Raw genomic sequence first — 16766 nt, 5'->3', positions numbered from 1 at the left:
GCAAGCAGCCGTGCCGGCCCCAGCCTCGCTGCGGGCCCCTCTCCTGATGTCTGCAGAGCTGCTCCACAGCCTACTGGGTGTTTTAGCTTGCAGTGGTGGTGGGTAGGTAAGTGAATCACAGAATCCCAGCATGGCAGGGGTTGGAAGGGACCTCTGTGGGTCATCCAGTCCAACCCTTCTGCCGAAGCAGGGTCACCCAGAGCAGGCTGCACAGGACAAGTGAAACATGGTGGCGTGGGTCAGCCCACCTCCAGGTACCCCAAATCCTTACCGAGAGGGTGGCCAAACCCTGGAGGAGGCTTCCTGGAGAGGCGGGCGGTGCCCCAAGCCTGGCAGTGTCTGAGAAGCGTTTGGACAACCCCCATAATAGCACGCTTGAACTTTTGGGCAGCCCTGAATTGGTGGAGCAGCTGGACCAGATGATCTTTGTAGGTCCTATTCCAACTGGAAATACTCACACTGAGTGTGCGAGGACCCACCCTGCTGTGAGGGAGCAGGTGGGACCCCCGTGGTGGTCTTCGATTGGGGTGTGCGAGCCACGGGCAAGCTGTGGTGGGCATCAGGCATCCCACCGTGCCGGGCTGGGGGCACAGGGAGGATCAGATGCACCCATGCAGAGCAGGGGACTGGGGGTGCTCCCAGGCACCCGCTTTGCCACGCCGTGCGGGTTGCTGGTGCGGCAGCAGGGCTGGCAGAAAGCCTGCGGAGATGGCGTGTTGGTGGGCCGAAGGGTTGGTGTCGCTGGAAGGACTTGGCAAGGGTGACCCAAGCGACTCCGTGCATCAAGAGCTTCCTTCGGGTGCAGCATGGGGTCAGCTTCCCCCACCCCTGTTTTTTCAGGGGGGAGCCCTGGCAGGGATGTTGGCAGAGTGTCTGCACGGGGCAAGTCCCGAGAGCTCAGCAGAGCACCTCTGCTTGGCCTTCGAACGTCTGCACAACCTGCCGAGCCACATTAGCAGAGGTTTTCTGCCTTCCCCCAGCTAACCTCACCCCGCCCCCGAGCAAGCAGCATGACCTGGCTGCCCTTGGAGAGCGTCTGGGGGTGAGCGAGGTGGTGACACCACCCTTGCTGGACATCTCTGCTCAGCTCCTCTTCTTGTCCTGAACCTCTCTCCTCTGCCACCGCACACCAGGACACAGGTGATGGGGACAAAGGGCCAGAGCACACAGGATGCTGGATCGAGCGATGACAGTGTGCCACGGTGGTGCTGACCACGCTGGGCACGGGGTGGGACAGCGACCATGCAGCGCTGGGTTGACGGATCTGTACATCATTGCTGCTTGTCTGTGTCCGCCCTTTGGTTTGGCATTTCCCTGGCAGCCACGGGACCTGCTGTCCTCTGTCCCATCTTCGCAGAGCTTCTCCTTCCATGTAACCAGGCCAGGGACGAGCTGGGAGCTGGGATGCCCCGGTTCGCGTCGCGTGTCCTTGTCACCGATACTGCCCTACTCCGCCACGCTCTGAGACGTGGCAACGGTCTAATTCGTGCTCCTGCGTTGCGGGGCTGGCTGGAGCGCTGTGTCGTCGCGTCCTTGCGTGGAGGATGTCTCACCGGGGCCGGGGCCCATTTAAAACTGGGTCGATTCAGTGTGATCTAGGACACGCAGGAGAAAGGTGGGCTCTGGAGGAAGAAGCGGAGCAGGGTGCACCCACCCGCAGGCACGGTGCTGGGGAAGCCTGGCTTCCCCCTCCCCTCCACCCAGAGCTCCAGGGATGCTCGGAGATGGCAGGGTTTGGGACCTGGGCTGGCAGGGCAGGGTCCAATCCAGGGCAGCCGTGATGCTCCGAGAGCAATATGGCACTGTGTAATGGTGGCATCCGTCGGCGTGGCAGCCTGCGTTCGCACCAGAGCTGCCCGTCCTGTAGCTGGGGACGCGGGGAGCGCTCCTACACTCTGTCCCTGGGGAGGGTGGCAGGGACAGGGAGCACGGGTGGGTGCCTGGGTTTCGCTCTCCCAGGGTGGGCTTGCTGCTTGGCAGAGGTCTGAGCGCGGCTCCTGCTTGCCACGGTCAGGGCCAGGAGGTGCGGGAGGAAAGGCAGCGTGCGACACTGGGTAACACAGAGCTGGGAGCCTGAGGCTGGGAGAGGTCGGTGCCACCGACCGACTGCATGGCCTTGGTCATGTCCCTTCCACACCCCGAGAAGTCAGTGCCACCGATCGACTGCATGGCCTTGGTTGTGACACTTCACTGCCGGGAGAAGTCAGTGCCACCAACTGACCGCACGGCCTTGGTCGTGTCACTTCAGTGCCCGGAGAAGCCAGTGCCACTGACTGAGTGCACAGCCTTGGCTATGGTACTTCAATACCTGGACCGACTGACAGCATGGCCTTGGTCATGTCCCTTCAACACCCGGAGAAGTCAGTGCCACCGACTGACTGCACGGTCTTTGTCATGTTCCTTCAGTGCCTGGACAAGTCAGTGCCACTGATAACCACACAGCCTTGGTCATGTCCCTTCAGTGCCCAGAGAAGTCAGTGCCACCGACTGACCGCAGGGCCTTGGTCCTGTCCCTCTGACACCCCTTTGCGCACCATGCTGGGGGGGCTTTGCGGGGGGGGGGGGTGCGGACCCCTGGTGCGGGGGGGGGGGGGGCGGGGCGGCCGCGCCGCCATTGGCGCGGGGCGCGCGCGGCTTCCTGCCGGGGTCACGTGGCTCCCGCGTTGCCATGGCGAGCGGCGGGGTGGGCGCTGCCGGAGCCCGCACGGCCGCCCCGCTCGCTCCCCGTCCATGGGAGCGGAACAAAGGGGATGCGCCGAGCCGGGCCCGCGCTCGCCCCCCGCCGCCCCCGGGACATGTGAGTGCTGCTGGAACCCGGGGGGGGGGAGGACGAGGGGGATGGGACACGACGCCGTCTGCCGCCGCCCAGCCCCGGGGTGGGCACCCGAAGGGGCGCGCGGTCATGGAGGGGAGGGGGGGCCTGCGCTCCTCCGCCCCATCGCCCCGCCGTCCCCCGGCCGCGGGATAGCGGGGGGAGCACCCCCCCCCCCGCGTTAACCCCCTCGCCCAGCCCCGCTCCGGGATGCGGGGGGGCTCCTCCGCCGCTTGTTTTGCTCTGCGGAGGAACCGGCGGCCCCAGCCCCGCCCGAGCCCAGCCCGGGCTCCCCGAGGGGGGGCTGCGTTCATCTCCACACCCCCCCCCGCCATCACACCCCGGCACCCAGGCAGGACCCCGAGGGGGGGTGTCCCCAAGCAGGACACCGGGAGGGTTCCCCAAGCAGGACCCCGGGGGGGGCGGGGGTTCCCCGAGGGACCCGTGTCAGCGGGGTGCTGCCTCCTCCTCCTCCTCCTCCTCCTCCTGGGTGACGGAGGGAGGAATGCTCGCTCAGGGGAATTAATGAGACAGATCTGGCTTTGTTGCTGGCCCGATCCTCCTATCTCCCGGCCCCCCCCCAGCCTGCCAAGAAGGCCTCGCACCGTTAACCCTATCCCTGCCGCTCCTCCACCCCGTCCCAGGGTTCGCAAACCCTCCTCGGCGGGTTTCACCCTTGCCACATCCCCAGAGGAGGCAGCCGAGGCCACCAGAAAGTCCTGGCCTTCCTACAGACCCAGGACCTGTCTCCTGGCCGGCGGTTGAGGAGCAGCCTTGCTGCGTCCCCCCGCGCACAGGGCTGGGGTGTGAGGCTGTGACGCCGCACGGAATTGGGCGGCGGAGGGCTGGCGGCCGCGGCATTGCGGGCTCTGGGCTGGCGGAGGTCCCCGATGCGGAGAGGAGTGGCGGTGGGAGCCGGCGTGGCGGTGGGAGCCGGCGTGGCGGTGGCCGAGTCCCCGCGGAGGAGGCGACGCAGTGGGGTTGAGCACAGGGGGATGTGGGCAGTGGGTGGGGGACGGTAGGGTGGGCAGCCGATGAGGTGGGTGTTGGGGTGTTGATGGGCAGTGGGGACACGGGGGTATCGTTTCCCAAACCCTGCCTGAGGCTCCTGGCCGGATTCCCGATTTGCCCAGGAATCTGCAGCCTGGGGAGCTGCGGGGTGCCGGCGGCGGGCATCGTCCGGTGCCTGCTGCCACCCCGAGAGCAGCTGGGCAGGGGCGTGGGGGCATTCCCCGGGGATGTCGGCGTGCTGGGCTCCAGCCGAGGCTCGGTGGGCGACTCGGAGCTCTTCCCTCCTCAGAAGGCCCTGGGAGACCCATCGCGGGCAGGGCGCTGGCGTTTGGGGTCCCCAGGGGACAGCAAAGGCAGACCAAGCCCCAGCGTTGCGTGGGCTGAGGCCATCGCCAGGCTGGGACGAGCTCCCCGCCTCGTGCTTTGGGGTTATTTATAGGGCTGCCATTTATATCGCTTCTATTTCTGCTGCCGGGTGGGGAACGATGCGAGGAAGCAAGGGGGGGAGGGCTTAAATCTGCTGCGGCCCCAGTGCCCGGATGCGGGGTACCCGGCCCCCTCCGGCGAGGGATGCTGCCGGCGGTGCCGGTGCCAGCCTGGCTGCGGGTAGAGCCTGGCCTGGCCCAAGGGCTGGTCCTTCTGCGGCCCTTGGGGCAGCAAACCTGCGGGAAAAACCCTGCGGCGTTGGGCCGATGGGATTTTTTGGAGCTGGCTTTGAGTGAAGTCGGGGGGGTCGGCTGTAGCGCCGTGGTGGGGGTGACCACCCGCCATTCTGGGACCAGGCTTACCCACACCAGGACTGGCTCTGGCGTGGCCACAAGTCACTTGGTCACTCACCGTGGTTCTCCTTCCAGCCATGACAGTGGGTCTTCTTGCCAGCATTGCCCCCTGCTAGGTCTCCCCCAGGCCAGGAGCTCTTTGGCCCCTCACCGGGCTGGTGCCTACGTGCTGGCACTTATCTCCCCGGCTTCTTGGCCAGCGGTGCCTTCTCCTCGCTGTGCACCCGCCCTTCCAGCTGCGGTGACATTCCCAGCCACGCAAGGCTGTCCTTGTCCTGGGACAGCCTGAAATAGCTGCTTATCACCTCGGCCTTGGGTGCTGGTGCCACCAGGGGAGTGTGCAGTCCAGGGGCTGGCTGATGCTGGGTGATGCTGGTGGGCACAGCCTCGGTGCTGGTGGTCCCGGGGCCAGCAGGGAGCAGCCAGGGAGCCTTCCCCAGGACTCGGCGCTGGCAGGACGCGGGGTCTCTGGGACGCCGGTCCAGTGTCTGGCGGAGGGCATGGAAGCGGGATCGTCCTTCTGAGGCGTCTGGATTTTTCTCCTGCCTGTACGCAGACCGGCCATGGCTGTACACGCGTGTCCGAGCGCGGCTGCCCATGGAGAGGTCTGTTTGCACGTTCAGCTGTTGTGGTTGGGGTGGGGGACGCTCGGGGCAGCTTGGCGGGCCTGGCGAGAGGAGGGCATGACAGGGACACCCCCAAAAAAGGAGTGTTACACCCACATCCCTGCTGCCCTCCATCCCTCCTAGGGTGGAGGCAGCCCCCCTGGCTGGTCGCGCCGAGGCGGGGTGGTGAGCCTCCAGAGCTCCCTGCGCTGAGGGGTGACCGGCGGCTGCGGGGCTGTCTGCTTCCCTGCGCCCTGTCCCCAGCCAGGCCAGGGACAGAGATTCGTTTAACTCCATTACTGCCCAGCCCTCGTGGCGTTGGCTCGGCTCATGCCCTTCCTCTGCCCTCCCTTGGCAAGGTGTCCCTGGGCTGGGTCCATGCCGTGCAGGGTGCTGCGAGGTGCTCGGAGGAGACGGCTGACGCCATGTGCCCGTGTCCTCTGCCACCTTCTCGGGGTGCAGCCCCACCTCCAGCATCTCCCCACAGGCGATGCCCGAGGCCGAGTGCCCGCCAGCGGCACAGCCTGGCTGTCACCCCTCTGGTCAGGAAGCCTGGCTGTCCCTTCGCTCTGCGTGGCACTGGAGAACGCCTCTCCCGCGGCTCCCGGCGGTTTTAGCGTGGCTTTCTTGTTAACCTTTAATGAGAACAAACGAGCTGGCATGGGCCGTCACTGCGGGCGCGTTGCCTGGCCATGAGCTGGGCACCGGCTCTGCATGGCTGCCGGCGCGGCAGAGGCTTTGCAGAGGGCTGGTCGGTGCCGGGGCAGCACCGGCAGCGATGCTTTCCCCCAGGGAGAAGCAGCAAGAGGGGAAAAGCTGGGTGGTGGCCCCCTGCCCACGGCAGCCGTTGGGTAGGCGCTTGGCGTGTCAGTGGGGAGAGCTGGGGGGAGGCATCCCATCCATCCCGTGGTTTTTCTGCGAGTTCTTGAAGGCCAGGGTGGAGACGGGTCTCCCCGCACCGTGCTTTGGGCATGCTGGGCTGCTGGCCCCTCCCCAAGGCCATGGCGCTGGCAGGCGGGTGGGTGAGCGGACGCCTGCGCTTGTCAGCGCTGGGGTGCTTTTTCCTCGGACGCTGCTTGGGGCCAGCCCAGTCCCACCCGGGCACCGGGACGAGCGGGTGTCCTGGGACGCAGTGCTCTTTGGTGGCACCGCACGAGCTCCAGCTTGCCAAGCCTGGCCGTGGCTGGCTCCGGAGCCACGTGCATGAGTGCCCGTGGCGGGAGAGCCGTGCCACCCGACAAGTCCGGGAGCACCCACCTCTGTGAGCACCCCCCAAGACTCTGCCCCAATGCTTTTCCTCCCGCACCCGGCCTGACCTCGCTCTAAAAGCAGCAGCAAACAGGAAAGGAGCCTGGGAGGGAGGCGTCTCTTCCTTCCCCGGTGACGTGGTGATGGCAGCCGATCCCAGCCTGGATGGGGCTGGCTGCTCCAGCTGCCTCCGCCGGAGCTGGGAGTGGGGTGCCAGGCCTGGGTACCCTGGTACCAGGACCCGTGGTGCTGGAGGGGGGTGACATGTGTGCCACAGGGTCCCTTGATTGTTTAGGGCATCCCTCTGCTTGCTGCCGGGGAGTGGTGGGCCGGGAGGTCCCACCGGCTGCTGGGGTCGGCGTGGAAGGCGGCTGGGTCTGCCGTGGGAGCTGCACCCCATGGTTCCCATGCAGGAACGGCCCCCAGCACCTTTGGAGGGCCCTGTGAGCAAGCCCTGGCTGAAACCAGCCCCTCCAAAGCTTTGGAGACCCGGACAATACAATCTGGGGGCATCTGAGCCAGGAAACCCTTTTCTTAGCGGCTGCTGGGTGCTGCAGAGTGCCCACGGGCGTGCCGGGGGGATGTGTGCCATGGGGAGCCCACAGCAAAGCCATGGCGGTTTTATATATGTAGATATAATATATTTATATATATATATATATATAAAAGCAATGCAGAAATGAGCAGCAGGGCTGCCAGGGCTGCTCCCCACAGCGGCGTGAGTGTCGGTTGCCCGCTCTGCCACGGCTTTGTGCCTGCCCGCAGCGGAGCCGGCAGGGATGGGGGCGAGGGGCTGTGCCCGGAGCATCCCCCCCATACCAGGGCCTGGCGGTGCGTTCAGCGGGGTGCTTGCTCCCTGGCCCATGGGCTGCTGGAGGGAAGGGGGTCTCCGAGGGGAGCAGCCTCGCGTGGGGGGCTGATGGGGGACACCGCGGTGCCCGGCGCAGGCTGCAGCCCAGAGAGGGGCCAAGGAGGTGTTTGCACTGCAGTGACCTGTGGTGTGGTTCCCTCCCCTGCACCCGTGCCTCAGTTTCCCCGGCGGGGCGGTGGGGAGGGAAGGACGGGGACTGAGCCGTGCCCTCCCTGCTCCCAGGGCAGCTGGTGTTTTCGGGGCCCCTTCTCTCCAAGGGGCACAGGCGTCCTGCTGTCCTCCCGTCCTCCCGTCCCCAGCCCTTGAGTCACGGCTGGGGCTGTGGCGCTGGGCAGTGGTGTCAGCCTGCGGGCAGGGGAAGCGTGGGAGGAGACTGCTGCCCTGGGGGAGCCCTCCCGGCCCCCCCACACGGGCGGGCGGACCGACGGACAGACGGCATGAGAGAGCAACAGCCGCCCGCGCCGCGTGGGACGCCGACCCCAGCCCAAGGGGGACGTGCTGCCGCAGTCCGCCATGAACGGCAAACCGAAAGGTACCGAACGCCAGCGGCACCGGACGCCGTTCTTTCGGGGACCCCCAGCTGCTGGAGGCTCCTGGGGTGACGTGGCCGGACTCATGGGGGGTTTTTCTGGGTGAGCGGCTTCCCCGGGAGGAGAGCTCTCTTGCCAGGGGCACCAGGGACGGGTACGTGCCCCCTGCGATGGATGCAGTTGTCACCATGGCGTGCGGTGGCGGGGTGTCGGGACGGGTTGTCCGTGGCAGGGTGGGACCCGCCGGCTGCCTGGCCTTGCTGTTGCCCACGCTGAGACCCAGGCTCGGCATCTCCAGGCAGGAGACGTCCCATGGCTGCCTGCCGCTCACGGGCGATGTGCCCTGGGTGCCACAGCAGCACGGCTTTCCTCGGCAAATTGTTTTCCTCCCCCCTTGTACCCCTTACATCTGATCTGCAGCCGTGCTAATGAGGACAGACAGAGCCCGGCTTTGTGATGAGCATCCCTTGCACTGCGGCCCCAGGGGGTCTGGGCAGAGCAGGGGTCCTGGACCTGCTCTTGCGCCCAGGGGCCACGTTACCCAGTCAGGATTTGGGGGGGAAGCTACTGGTACCCAGCAGAGCATCCTGGAGTTGAGCGGGTGGGCATGAAGGTGGCATGTGAGACCTTTGCGCGGTTGTGCCAACCCCAGCAGAGCCCCGTCTTCTCAGCGCCTCTGAGCAGGGCTGCAGCCCACTCCAGAGCAGGATCTGGTGCCCCGGGCCGGGCTGCGGTCCCATCTAGCAGGGCATGGAGGCGTGCTGTGGCCCCCAGACCTCCAAAGCCGTGGGGACCCTGGCTGGGTGCTCGGTCTGTGCCTTTCGGGGGACGCGGACCCCCCTCACTAGGACCGTGGTGGTCCTAGGCTGGTTCTTGGGAGCTGTTCTAGGAAACAACTTGGGTTTGAGCTCAGCTGGGTGCTGGGGAACCCCCCGGCCCCAGCGATGCCCACCTCCCTGGATCCCAGTTTGGGGCTTGCAACCCTCTGCGGCTGTGAACTGGGGGCCCGTGGGATGGGTGGCGGGGTGGGAGGCTGCGAGCTGCCCTCCGGGGAGCCGGCCGTGAGCGTCTGCCTGCGCCGTACCCTGCCCTGCCCTTCCTCGGGGATACTCCACGGGGTAAATAAGCGCTTCCTCCAATTCTTCCCATTCGCAGCTCCTTCCCTTTCCTGCCGCCCTCCCACTCGGCCCGAGGAGCCAGCCGGGCTCCTGCAGCCATGATGGCGGCTGCCATGCCCCCACCGCCCAGAGCACCCAGCACCCATCCAGCCCCCCACCCGCAGCACCCAAACCTCCCTCCCCGGCTCTGCCGGGGCTGCGACCTTATGGCCGGGAGTTTCTCTCCCGGGTGAGTCACGCGGAGCCGGGATGCCCTGCACTGACTCACCCAACTCCCAAAAACCCCCAAATCGCCCTCCTCGCCCGGTGCAGGGGGCTGGCAGGGGGGGTCCTGCCTGCCTGGAGGAGAGACAGAGCACGGAGGAGGGAAGAGGAGTCAGGGAAGAGGCGTCCCAGGCTCCCTGTGACCAAGGCGGCATGGTGTCGGTCCCCGGATGCTCCTCTGCGCCGGGGAGGGACACGGGGCGATGGGAGGGAAGAGCGGTTCCGGCCCACGCTGGAGCTGGCGCAGGGCCGACGCGGGGCCGGGGGACGCGGCCGGGCTCGGGCAGCGGGGACGCAGCTGTGCAAACAAGGATGCAGCGGCTGGGCCGGAGGGAACCGTGCCAAGGGCCGCGTTCGCAGGCTCCCGAGGTCGTCCCCGCCGAGCGCCCGAGGGATGCTCACCCGAGGGTGCCGGGGCGGGGTGGGGGGGTTGTGCCGTTGGAGCAGGGTGGCGGGACCCCTGGCTTGCTACGGACACCGCAGGCAGGGACTGACCTGTGGCCGCCATGCCGTGCCCTCGTTGGGGGACACTGGTAGCCCGTGGTGAGCGGGGAGGTGGCCCCAGTGCCGTCGGCGTGGGGACCACAGCCCAGCCCTGCCAGCCCCCCCGGGGCAGCCCCTCGGATGGCTGTGGGTGCTGCTTCTGGGTGTTGGGGGTACTGGGGGGGGGCTGGCCGGCCGCCCCGGGCATTGCTGGCCTCCAGCGAGTGACGTGACTGGAGATGGTGGTCCTAGGGCTGGGGGGCCGGGGGGAGCCCATTTGGGGCGTCTCCGACTGGGGCAGCGCTGGTAAACCCGCCGGAGCGACCCGAGGCTGGTGTCTGAGTGTCGGAAACAGAAACCAGCTGGGACCAACCCAGCCGGTCGGACTGCCCCTCCGCCGCTCCGACCAGCATTCTTGGGATCCCAATCATCTCCAGAGCACTGGGCGTCGCGAGAGAAGCGGAGCCGGCGGCCGGGCTGGAGAGCCCCGCGGTGGGCTCCGGCAACCCCGGCCGTGCCGGCTGCTCTGCTCTCTCGGCCGGGGACGGACAGACAGACAGACAGACAGATTCCCAGGACTGCGTTTCCTGCAGCGGGAGAGCTTCAAGCAGTCTGCGGTAAGAGGTGAAAAGCTTGGTCGGGAGGTGGCTTCATTAGCACCGAAGCTCTAATTAAGGGCATGGGGCAGTGGGGCTGGCAAGAGATTGGATCTCTGGGGCAGGACCTCTGTGGCTTCGTCGCAGGAGAGGGAGGGATGTGCTTGGGACATCAGCCCGTGGCAGGGACACGAGCGTGCCGGTGCTCTGCCCGGTGTCGTCCTCCCGGTGAGCCTGGTGCAGGGCTCACCACCTGGGGCGAGATGTGGCGACCAGCGACCCTTTCCAGGCGTGCCCCGGGCTCCACTCCCCGCCGGGGCGGGCCGTGCTGCCGCGGTACCAGGTACCTCTTATCTCGGTAATGTCAGGAATGCACCACGCCGGGGGGTTTTTTTTTGAGCCAAGCGTGCCAGGAGCGGAGACCCCACGCCCTGCCTGCCCTCCCTCGAACAGGCAGGGCTTCCCTGCAGCACCCGTGCTGGGCTCCAGCATCCTCGGGGCTCCCCGGGCATCGTTCCCCCCAGAGCAGGGGACATGATGTGCCCCTCCTCGAAGGTGGTTTGAGGTCCTGGCGTAGGAGGTGGTCCTGGCTGCAGGGTGCCGGGCCTGGGGACGCGGGGTGCCGTGGCTGGGCTGGCAGTGCCAAGACTTGGGTCGGCACCCATCCTGCCGGCGATCCGTCCCTGCGGTGCAGTGCGTCGCGTCGTGGCGGGTGTTTGGGGGTCACCCGAGTCCCTGGGCTGGAGTGCAGAGATGGGGTCCTGCTTGTGGCACTGCTCCCTGTGCTGGTGCTGGAGCCTCGGGTGCCTCGGAGCATGGCCCAGCGCGGTGCGGGTGGCTGCTGGAGCCCCTCGGGGGTCTGAGCGAGCAGCGGGGGATTGCTCTGACTCTGCTGGGGAGTTGTGCCTGGGGCGTTGGTCCCTGTGCGGTGCCCCCAGCGTCCTTCTCCCCTCCGACCTCCCCAGCATCCTTCTCCCTTTCAACCCCCCCAGCATCCTTCTCCCCTCCGACACCCCCAGCATCCTTCTTCCCGGTGCAGACCCCTGCCCGGTGACCCCCCGTAGAGCCCTGCCGTATCCCCAGACAGTGACGCAGGCTGGAGGATGGGCTGGCAGGGCCGTGCTCACCCCATGGCAGCCATGGCCTGCCCCACGCGTGGAGACCCCCATCATGGGGGGTCGGGTGTTTTCCCTATAGACGAGCCGCTCTGACGCCCAGCTGCACCGGTGCCATGGGCCTCGCTCGCTCGGTGGGGAGCAGATTAAAGAGCCCTGCAGAGGGTAATCTGCCCAGGGCCTGCGGGTCAGCCGGGCTGCCAGGGATTACAGCTCCTCCTAATGAGCTTAATTGGGACAGCGTTGTCCTGGAAACCGGAGGGACTGGCACCGAGATAGCGTCGAGGCGGTGGGACCCACAGAGCGGCTCCGTCGCCCTGGGCTGGGACCCGAGTGCGGAGGGGGGACCGGATGGACCTGCCGTGTCCCGGCTCCGTTGGGATGGAGCTTACTGGCGGTGGCTGGCTTTGACTCCGAACGGCCCTGGCTCACCCCAGGCACGGCGAATGCCTGGCCCCAGCCCAGCGTGCGGGGAGGTGACGGCATGGCTGCAGGGTGGCGGGGAGCGCAGCACCGGGGGGATGCCCGCCAGTGGCCGAGCAGCTCTGTGCTTCATGCTGGGGTCCCGGGCTCCGCTGTGCCGGAGGGAGAAGTGGGAATGGCGGCAGGAGCCCCGGAAGCGCCTGCATCCCCATGCCATCCCTGGTGCTGCTGGGGTGGGGGGCTCGCTGCCGGCCGTGCTGGGGCGGGAGGAGAGGCAGAGTGAGCCCCGTGGGGAGCGGGGAGGTGGCTCTGGCTGGGGTTAGCTCAGCCCCGTCTGCCAGCCGGGGAAGCTGGGCATCGCTGGGGCCCTGCCTGGCAGGGTCTGCGACTGCCGGGCACCCCGCAGCCTCGGCACGGCTGGCTCCTGCCTCCCGCAGCTCGGCTCTGAGGGCTTGCGGGGACAGAGGGACCGAGCTGGCGTCAGCAGTGTCTGGGATGAAGTGGAGCAACCGGCAACCTCTGCCCTGCTCCTGCGGCTGCCGCACAGGCTGGGCTCCTCCGTGTGCCCAGCCGGCATGGCCGGGGCTGGCAGCGATGCTCCCCGCGACCTGGCGTGACAGCCGGCTCCGCGCCCCGAGGCTCAGAAATCTGCTCCGTCCTGGCTGGCATCGACTGCGCCAGTGCCGTGGGGACAGGCAGTGGTTTTGGGGTTCCCGACACTGTCTCTGGTGCTGCCAGGAGCAGAAGGCAGGGCTGCGGGGCTGGACACGTGCTGCCGGCGCGGACTTTCCAGGGTTCGGCAGGGAATGGCTCGACCTTTCCTTCCCCGACGCAGAGCTCCTGGCAGAGCCGGGGACTTTCCAAAGCGCTTTGTTGTCCGTGGGTTTCCCTCCTGGTTGCTGGAGCGAGCGGAAACAAGCGTGGAGACGGTGAAGGGCTGGGCGGCCAGGTCCGGCTCTGCGCCCTTCCTGCCCCTGCAGCGGGGTGGCACGGGGGACAGTGGGACGTGGGACGAGGCGGGGTTTGGGAGAGGGTGGCTGGGCTGGGGCACAGCGGAAGGTTTGTCATCACCATGTCCGGGAAGGGCCACGGTAGGCACTGGGCATCAGCCCCTTCCCGTGGTTCCCGGGGGACGCATCCATCCGTCTGTCCCCACCAAGCGCTCGCGGTGTCACCGGGACGTCCATGGGCTGAGGGAGGGAAGGTCCCCACGCTGCTGCTGATGACGCCGCTCTCTCGTGTCCGCCAGGGAGGCCCTCCAGGTCGCACTCAACGATGTCACTGTCTGCGCGCCCGCAGCGCCGAGTCCTCGTCACCAAGATCAATAGGAGCCAGTCCTTCGCCGGAGTGAACTCGACGGCCGACCGGCCCTTCAGGTGGGAGACGGGTGCTCACGCTGCCTGCCACGAGGGACGGGAACGGGGATGGGGACAGGCGGCGGCAAGGCGGCGGGACCTGCTGCGCGTCCCGAGGCGCCTTCCCAACCCACTGTCCTCAGGGGACCTTCGCGGTCCCCAGGGGATGGGGCGTGGGGGACTGTGGGGAGCATCGAGGCCGGATGGGAGACAGAGCCCGTCACCCCAGGCCTCCGCTGTGCCGTGTCCCGGGCGGGGTGAGGACCCTGCAGCCCCGGGGCCGCTGCCACCGGAGCACAGGGGGCAGGTGTAGCTCACTCTTCTGCTTCAGCCGGCTCTGAAGAGCTTCCTTGCGACCACCTCATCGTGTTTAACGGGTGCGGTGAAGGAGCTGGGCTGGCTTGGAAGCTTCATCTCTCGACCGCCTTGGCGTCCCGCAGCAGCCGGTTTCGGGGTTTGAGTGCTGGCGTGAATCAAGGTTTCCTCCGGGTCATTTCGAACCTGTTGCTAAAAGGTTTTATTGGCTGCCCGTCGGCTGCTTTGCCTCGTTACTCATCCTCTCTGGCCGCTAGCGATGTTATGGTCCCATCATACCCTTCCTCCTCCTCTCTGCTGAACCTCACGTCGGTGAGAACCGCACCATGCACTGCTCACCCCCGCCACCCTCCTCTGCACCGTCCCGAGCTCCTGGCTACCCTCTTGCAAGTGGTTCTCGGGATGTGGGCATGCCATGGGACTGGGCTGCGGGACTCTGGCATTTCAGTGCTTTTAATCCCTTTTCCTAGTGCCTAGCCAGGCTCCCTACCTCCCAGTGCACCCACCAGGGCCAGGGAGAGACGTCTTTCAGCCAAGCTGCCTTGCCAGGCCATGGGCACCTTCGCTGGGTGGGCAGAGGCCTGAGTAGAGCCTCCCCGGGTCTGGGAGCAGACCTCCAGCCCCGCTTGGCTCTCGGCCCCAGGTCCCATCCAGCCGAGTGACGCTTCCCAGGCCACCAGCGCATCGCTGGGTCTGGGGCTGCCAGAGGGGCTTACCTGGGGACAGGGAGGAGGGAGGACTTTCGGATGTCCTCAGCCAAGCAGCTGGTGGGGAGATGCCAGTGGGAGATGCCACATGGCAGTGAGGAGGGATGGTGGAAATCAAGTGCTTACCCATTGCTCTGGCTTGGGAGGAGGCCAAGACATCCGTTTCCCCCCACCAGCGATTCGGGGAAGTCTTTTGGCCACTCCTGCGAAGAGCGGCGCAGGATGGGAGGTCCGGCCTCCCACCCTCCGTTCGTTCCTGAGGGTGTCTCCGGGGCGCCGGTGGCGTGAGGATGTGTCCGAAGGAGGAAGGGAAGAGCCTGTCTGAGCGGGGCGTTGCTCGCTGGGCTGGGGAGCGACTGCGTTGCGCAAGGCAGGAAGGGTGGTGTTTGAGTCCCGGGCGCGGGGTCAGCATCCCCTCGGGTCGGCGGCGGCAGGTTGGGTGACATCTGGAGAGGCACAGCATCAGTGAGGACGTCCCTGCCCTGTCCCTGCGCTGGGAGAAGGGGTGACAGGGCTGCCTGGCCCCGGGATGCTCCAGTGCTGCCGCCCGCCAGGATCCCTGCCTGTCCCTGGGAGCGCAGGGATGAGCCTGCCGCGGTGCCCGGACCACAGGGAGCATCTCCGTGGCCCTGGCAACCCGGGGCACTGGCACTGGAGCAGAGCGTGGCCCCTTCGGAGGGTGGCCAGCGCTGGAGATGTCCCCGCGGGCACTCCAGGAACACAGCTCCAACTGGTGCCAGCTCCGCTTGCCTTTGCTCCCCCTGCCCAGCACCTGGGACCCCCCTGCCTCCGCAGAGGCTACCCCACGCCAGCCTCTCTGACCCCGCCGGGGCAGGCTTACCCCCCTGCTCTGCTCCACCACCAGCTTTGTGGGTTTCTCCTTGTCCTTCCCGTGGCTTTGGGGCGGCTGAAAGCATCAGGGGCGCTGCAGGCGTGCGGTGCAGGCAATGCTGCCCAGCCTCACGGTTAGACTGGCTGCTGGGGAGGCCTGGGGGAGGCAGGCAAGTCCGGGTGGACCAGGCCTCCATCCTGGGCTCCTTGTCTCGAAACAGGGTGCCTGGCGAGTTGGGGCACCCAGGCAGACCCCGGCACTGTGCGCTGACCCCGGCCGCTCCAGGTTTGCCTGCCTGTCTCCCCAGGAACCTCTCGCCCTTCACCCCCACCGTCTCCCGCAAGACTGGCTCCAGGGTCAGTAGGATGTTCTCCATGTCCCACAAATCCCCACCACCCAAGGTGCCTCAGCCCAACCGCCTGGACGAGGTGTACGAAGCTCTCAAGAAGGGCCTGACGTAAGTGTTGGGGCTCCCCAGGGCTGGGTGGTGGGAGGCAGGGAGCCCCTGAGAGGCACAGGGGTAGCTTGCCGTGGTTTGGGGTCGGCAGATCTCCGCTCTCACCAGGCAGGGACGTGCTAGGTCTCCTGGGCACGGTGCCTCGGGGTCCCGGAGCCTGGGCTCCCGCATCCCACCCTGTCCCTGTGTAGAGGCACGTGTGTGCTCCCTTGCCTGCGTGCTGGAGCGGGGCTGCGGGGCCAGGTGGGCTGGGTTGGATGGGCTGTGGGTGGCAGGAGCCCTGGGCACGGCGTCCCAGCCGGACCCCCGCGGTGTGGTTGCCCCCAGAGCCTACCTGGAGGTGCACCAGCTGGAGCTGGAGAAGCTCAGCACCCAGATCCGTGAGTCGAAGAGGAATTCGCGCCTGGTGAGTGTCACTTGGGAAGAGCCTTATGGGGAGTGATGCTTTGGGCAGATGGCTGGGGTCGTGGGCACGGCTGGGGCAGCTCGTGGTCTGTCTGCGCCCCGGGGCAGAGCCTGCTTCTGTGGGGACATCAGGGGCCAGCCCGGGCTCTGGTGCTGGGCTGCACGGGGCTCCTGTCCTGCTGTCTGCCCTCTCCAGCCCTGGCTGGGTGCTGCGTGTCCCCGCCAACGTGCTACGGGTGGTGGGTCTGCGATGTGCTGGGTGTCCTCGGGCGGGCAGAGCTGGCTTTGTGCTGCAGCTTATCCCTTTCCTCTCTCCTCCAGGGCTTTCTCTACGATCTGGATAAGGTAAGTGGGAGCAGTGCCCCGTCCTCCTCTTGCCTTCCCTGTCCTCGTGCCTGGGATGCGCTCCCGCCGGCTCCTTCCCTGCTGCCTGCCCCGTCCCCTGCGCGCCGGGATCGGGGCTCTGTGGGCAAGGTGGCTCTGGGCAGGGGACGAGGCAGGGGCTCGTAACCCGCTGCTTGCAAGCAAAAGCTGTGGCTGGGGAGCGCTGAGCCTAGGTTAGCTCTGAGGCTGGGCGAAGAGCACCCCGGAGCCTGGCTCGTCTCCCGGGGGACCCTGCGGAGCAGGGACGGTGGCGAGGATCCATCCGGGCACGCAGCAGGGCACATCCCGAGCTGCGGCTCCTCTGCGGAGCTCGGGCTGCCGCTCACGCCGTCTCCTCTGCTCCCCCAGCAAGTGAAGTCGATCGAGCGCTTCCTCTGTCGCCTGGAGTTTCATGCTAGCAAGGTGAGAGCTGGGGACCGAGGTCACCTCGGGGCCACCTCGGCGCAGCGCCGGGGC

General features: G+C 67.4%; 1 protein-coding gene across 10 annotated transcripts in view; it reads left to right on the top strand.

Annotated features, from left to right (window-relative positions):
• Positions 1–16766, top strand: part of RIPOR1 (RHO family interacting cell polarization regulator 1) — a 33071-nt gene that overhangs the window by 7180 nt on the left and 9125 nt on the right. For 3 of the 10 annotated variants that reach the window (XM_075433851.1, XM_075433847.1, XM_075433846.1), the window contains 5 exons: positions 13105–13231; positions 15372–15521; positions 15849–15927; positions 16248–16271; positions 16659–16712. In XM_075433851.1, coding sequence (XP_075289966.1) covers positions 13131–13231; positions 15372–15521; positions 15849–15927; positions 16248–16271; positions 16659–16712 — 408 coding nt within the window. In that variant the 5' untranslated portion in view covers positions 13105–13130. Of the gene's footprint in view, positions 1–2656; positions 2798–3733; positions 3793–7405; positions 7859–9735; positions 10346–13104; positions 13232–15371; positions 15522–15848; positions 15928–16247; positions 16272–16658; positions 16713–16766 lie in introns of those variants that run through there. The other 7 variants (XM_075433841.1, XM_075433842.1, XM_075433844.1 and 4 more) reach the window with 6 other exon arrangements.

This window comes from Opisthocomus hoazin, chromosome 12 (assembly GCF_030867145.1).
Source record: "Opisthocomus hoazin isolate bOpiHoa1 chromosome 12, bOpiHoa1.hap1, whole genome shotgun sequence".
In the NCBI taxonomy this organism is placed as follows: Eukaryota; Metazoa; Chordata; class Aves; order Opisthocomiformes; family Opisthocomidae; genus Opisthocomus; species Opisthocomus hoazin.
The sequence above is the reverse complement of the archived record's forward strand: the minus strand, read 5'-3'. Positions and strand labels throughout refer to the sequence as shown.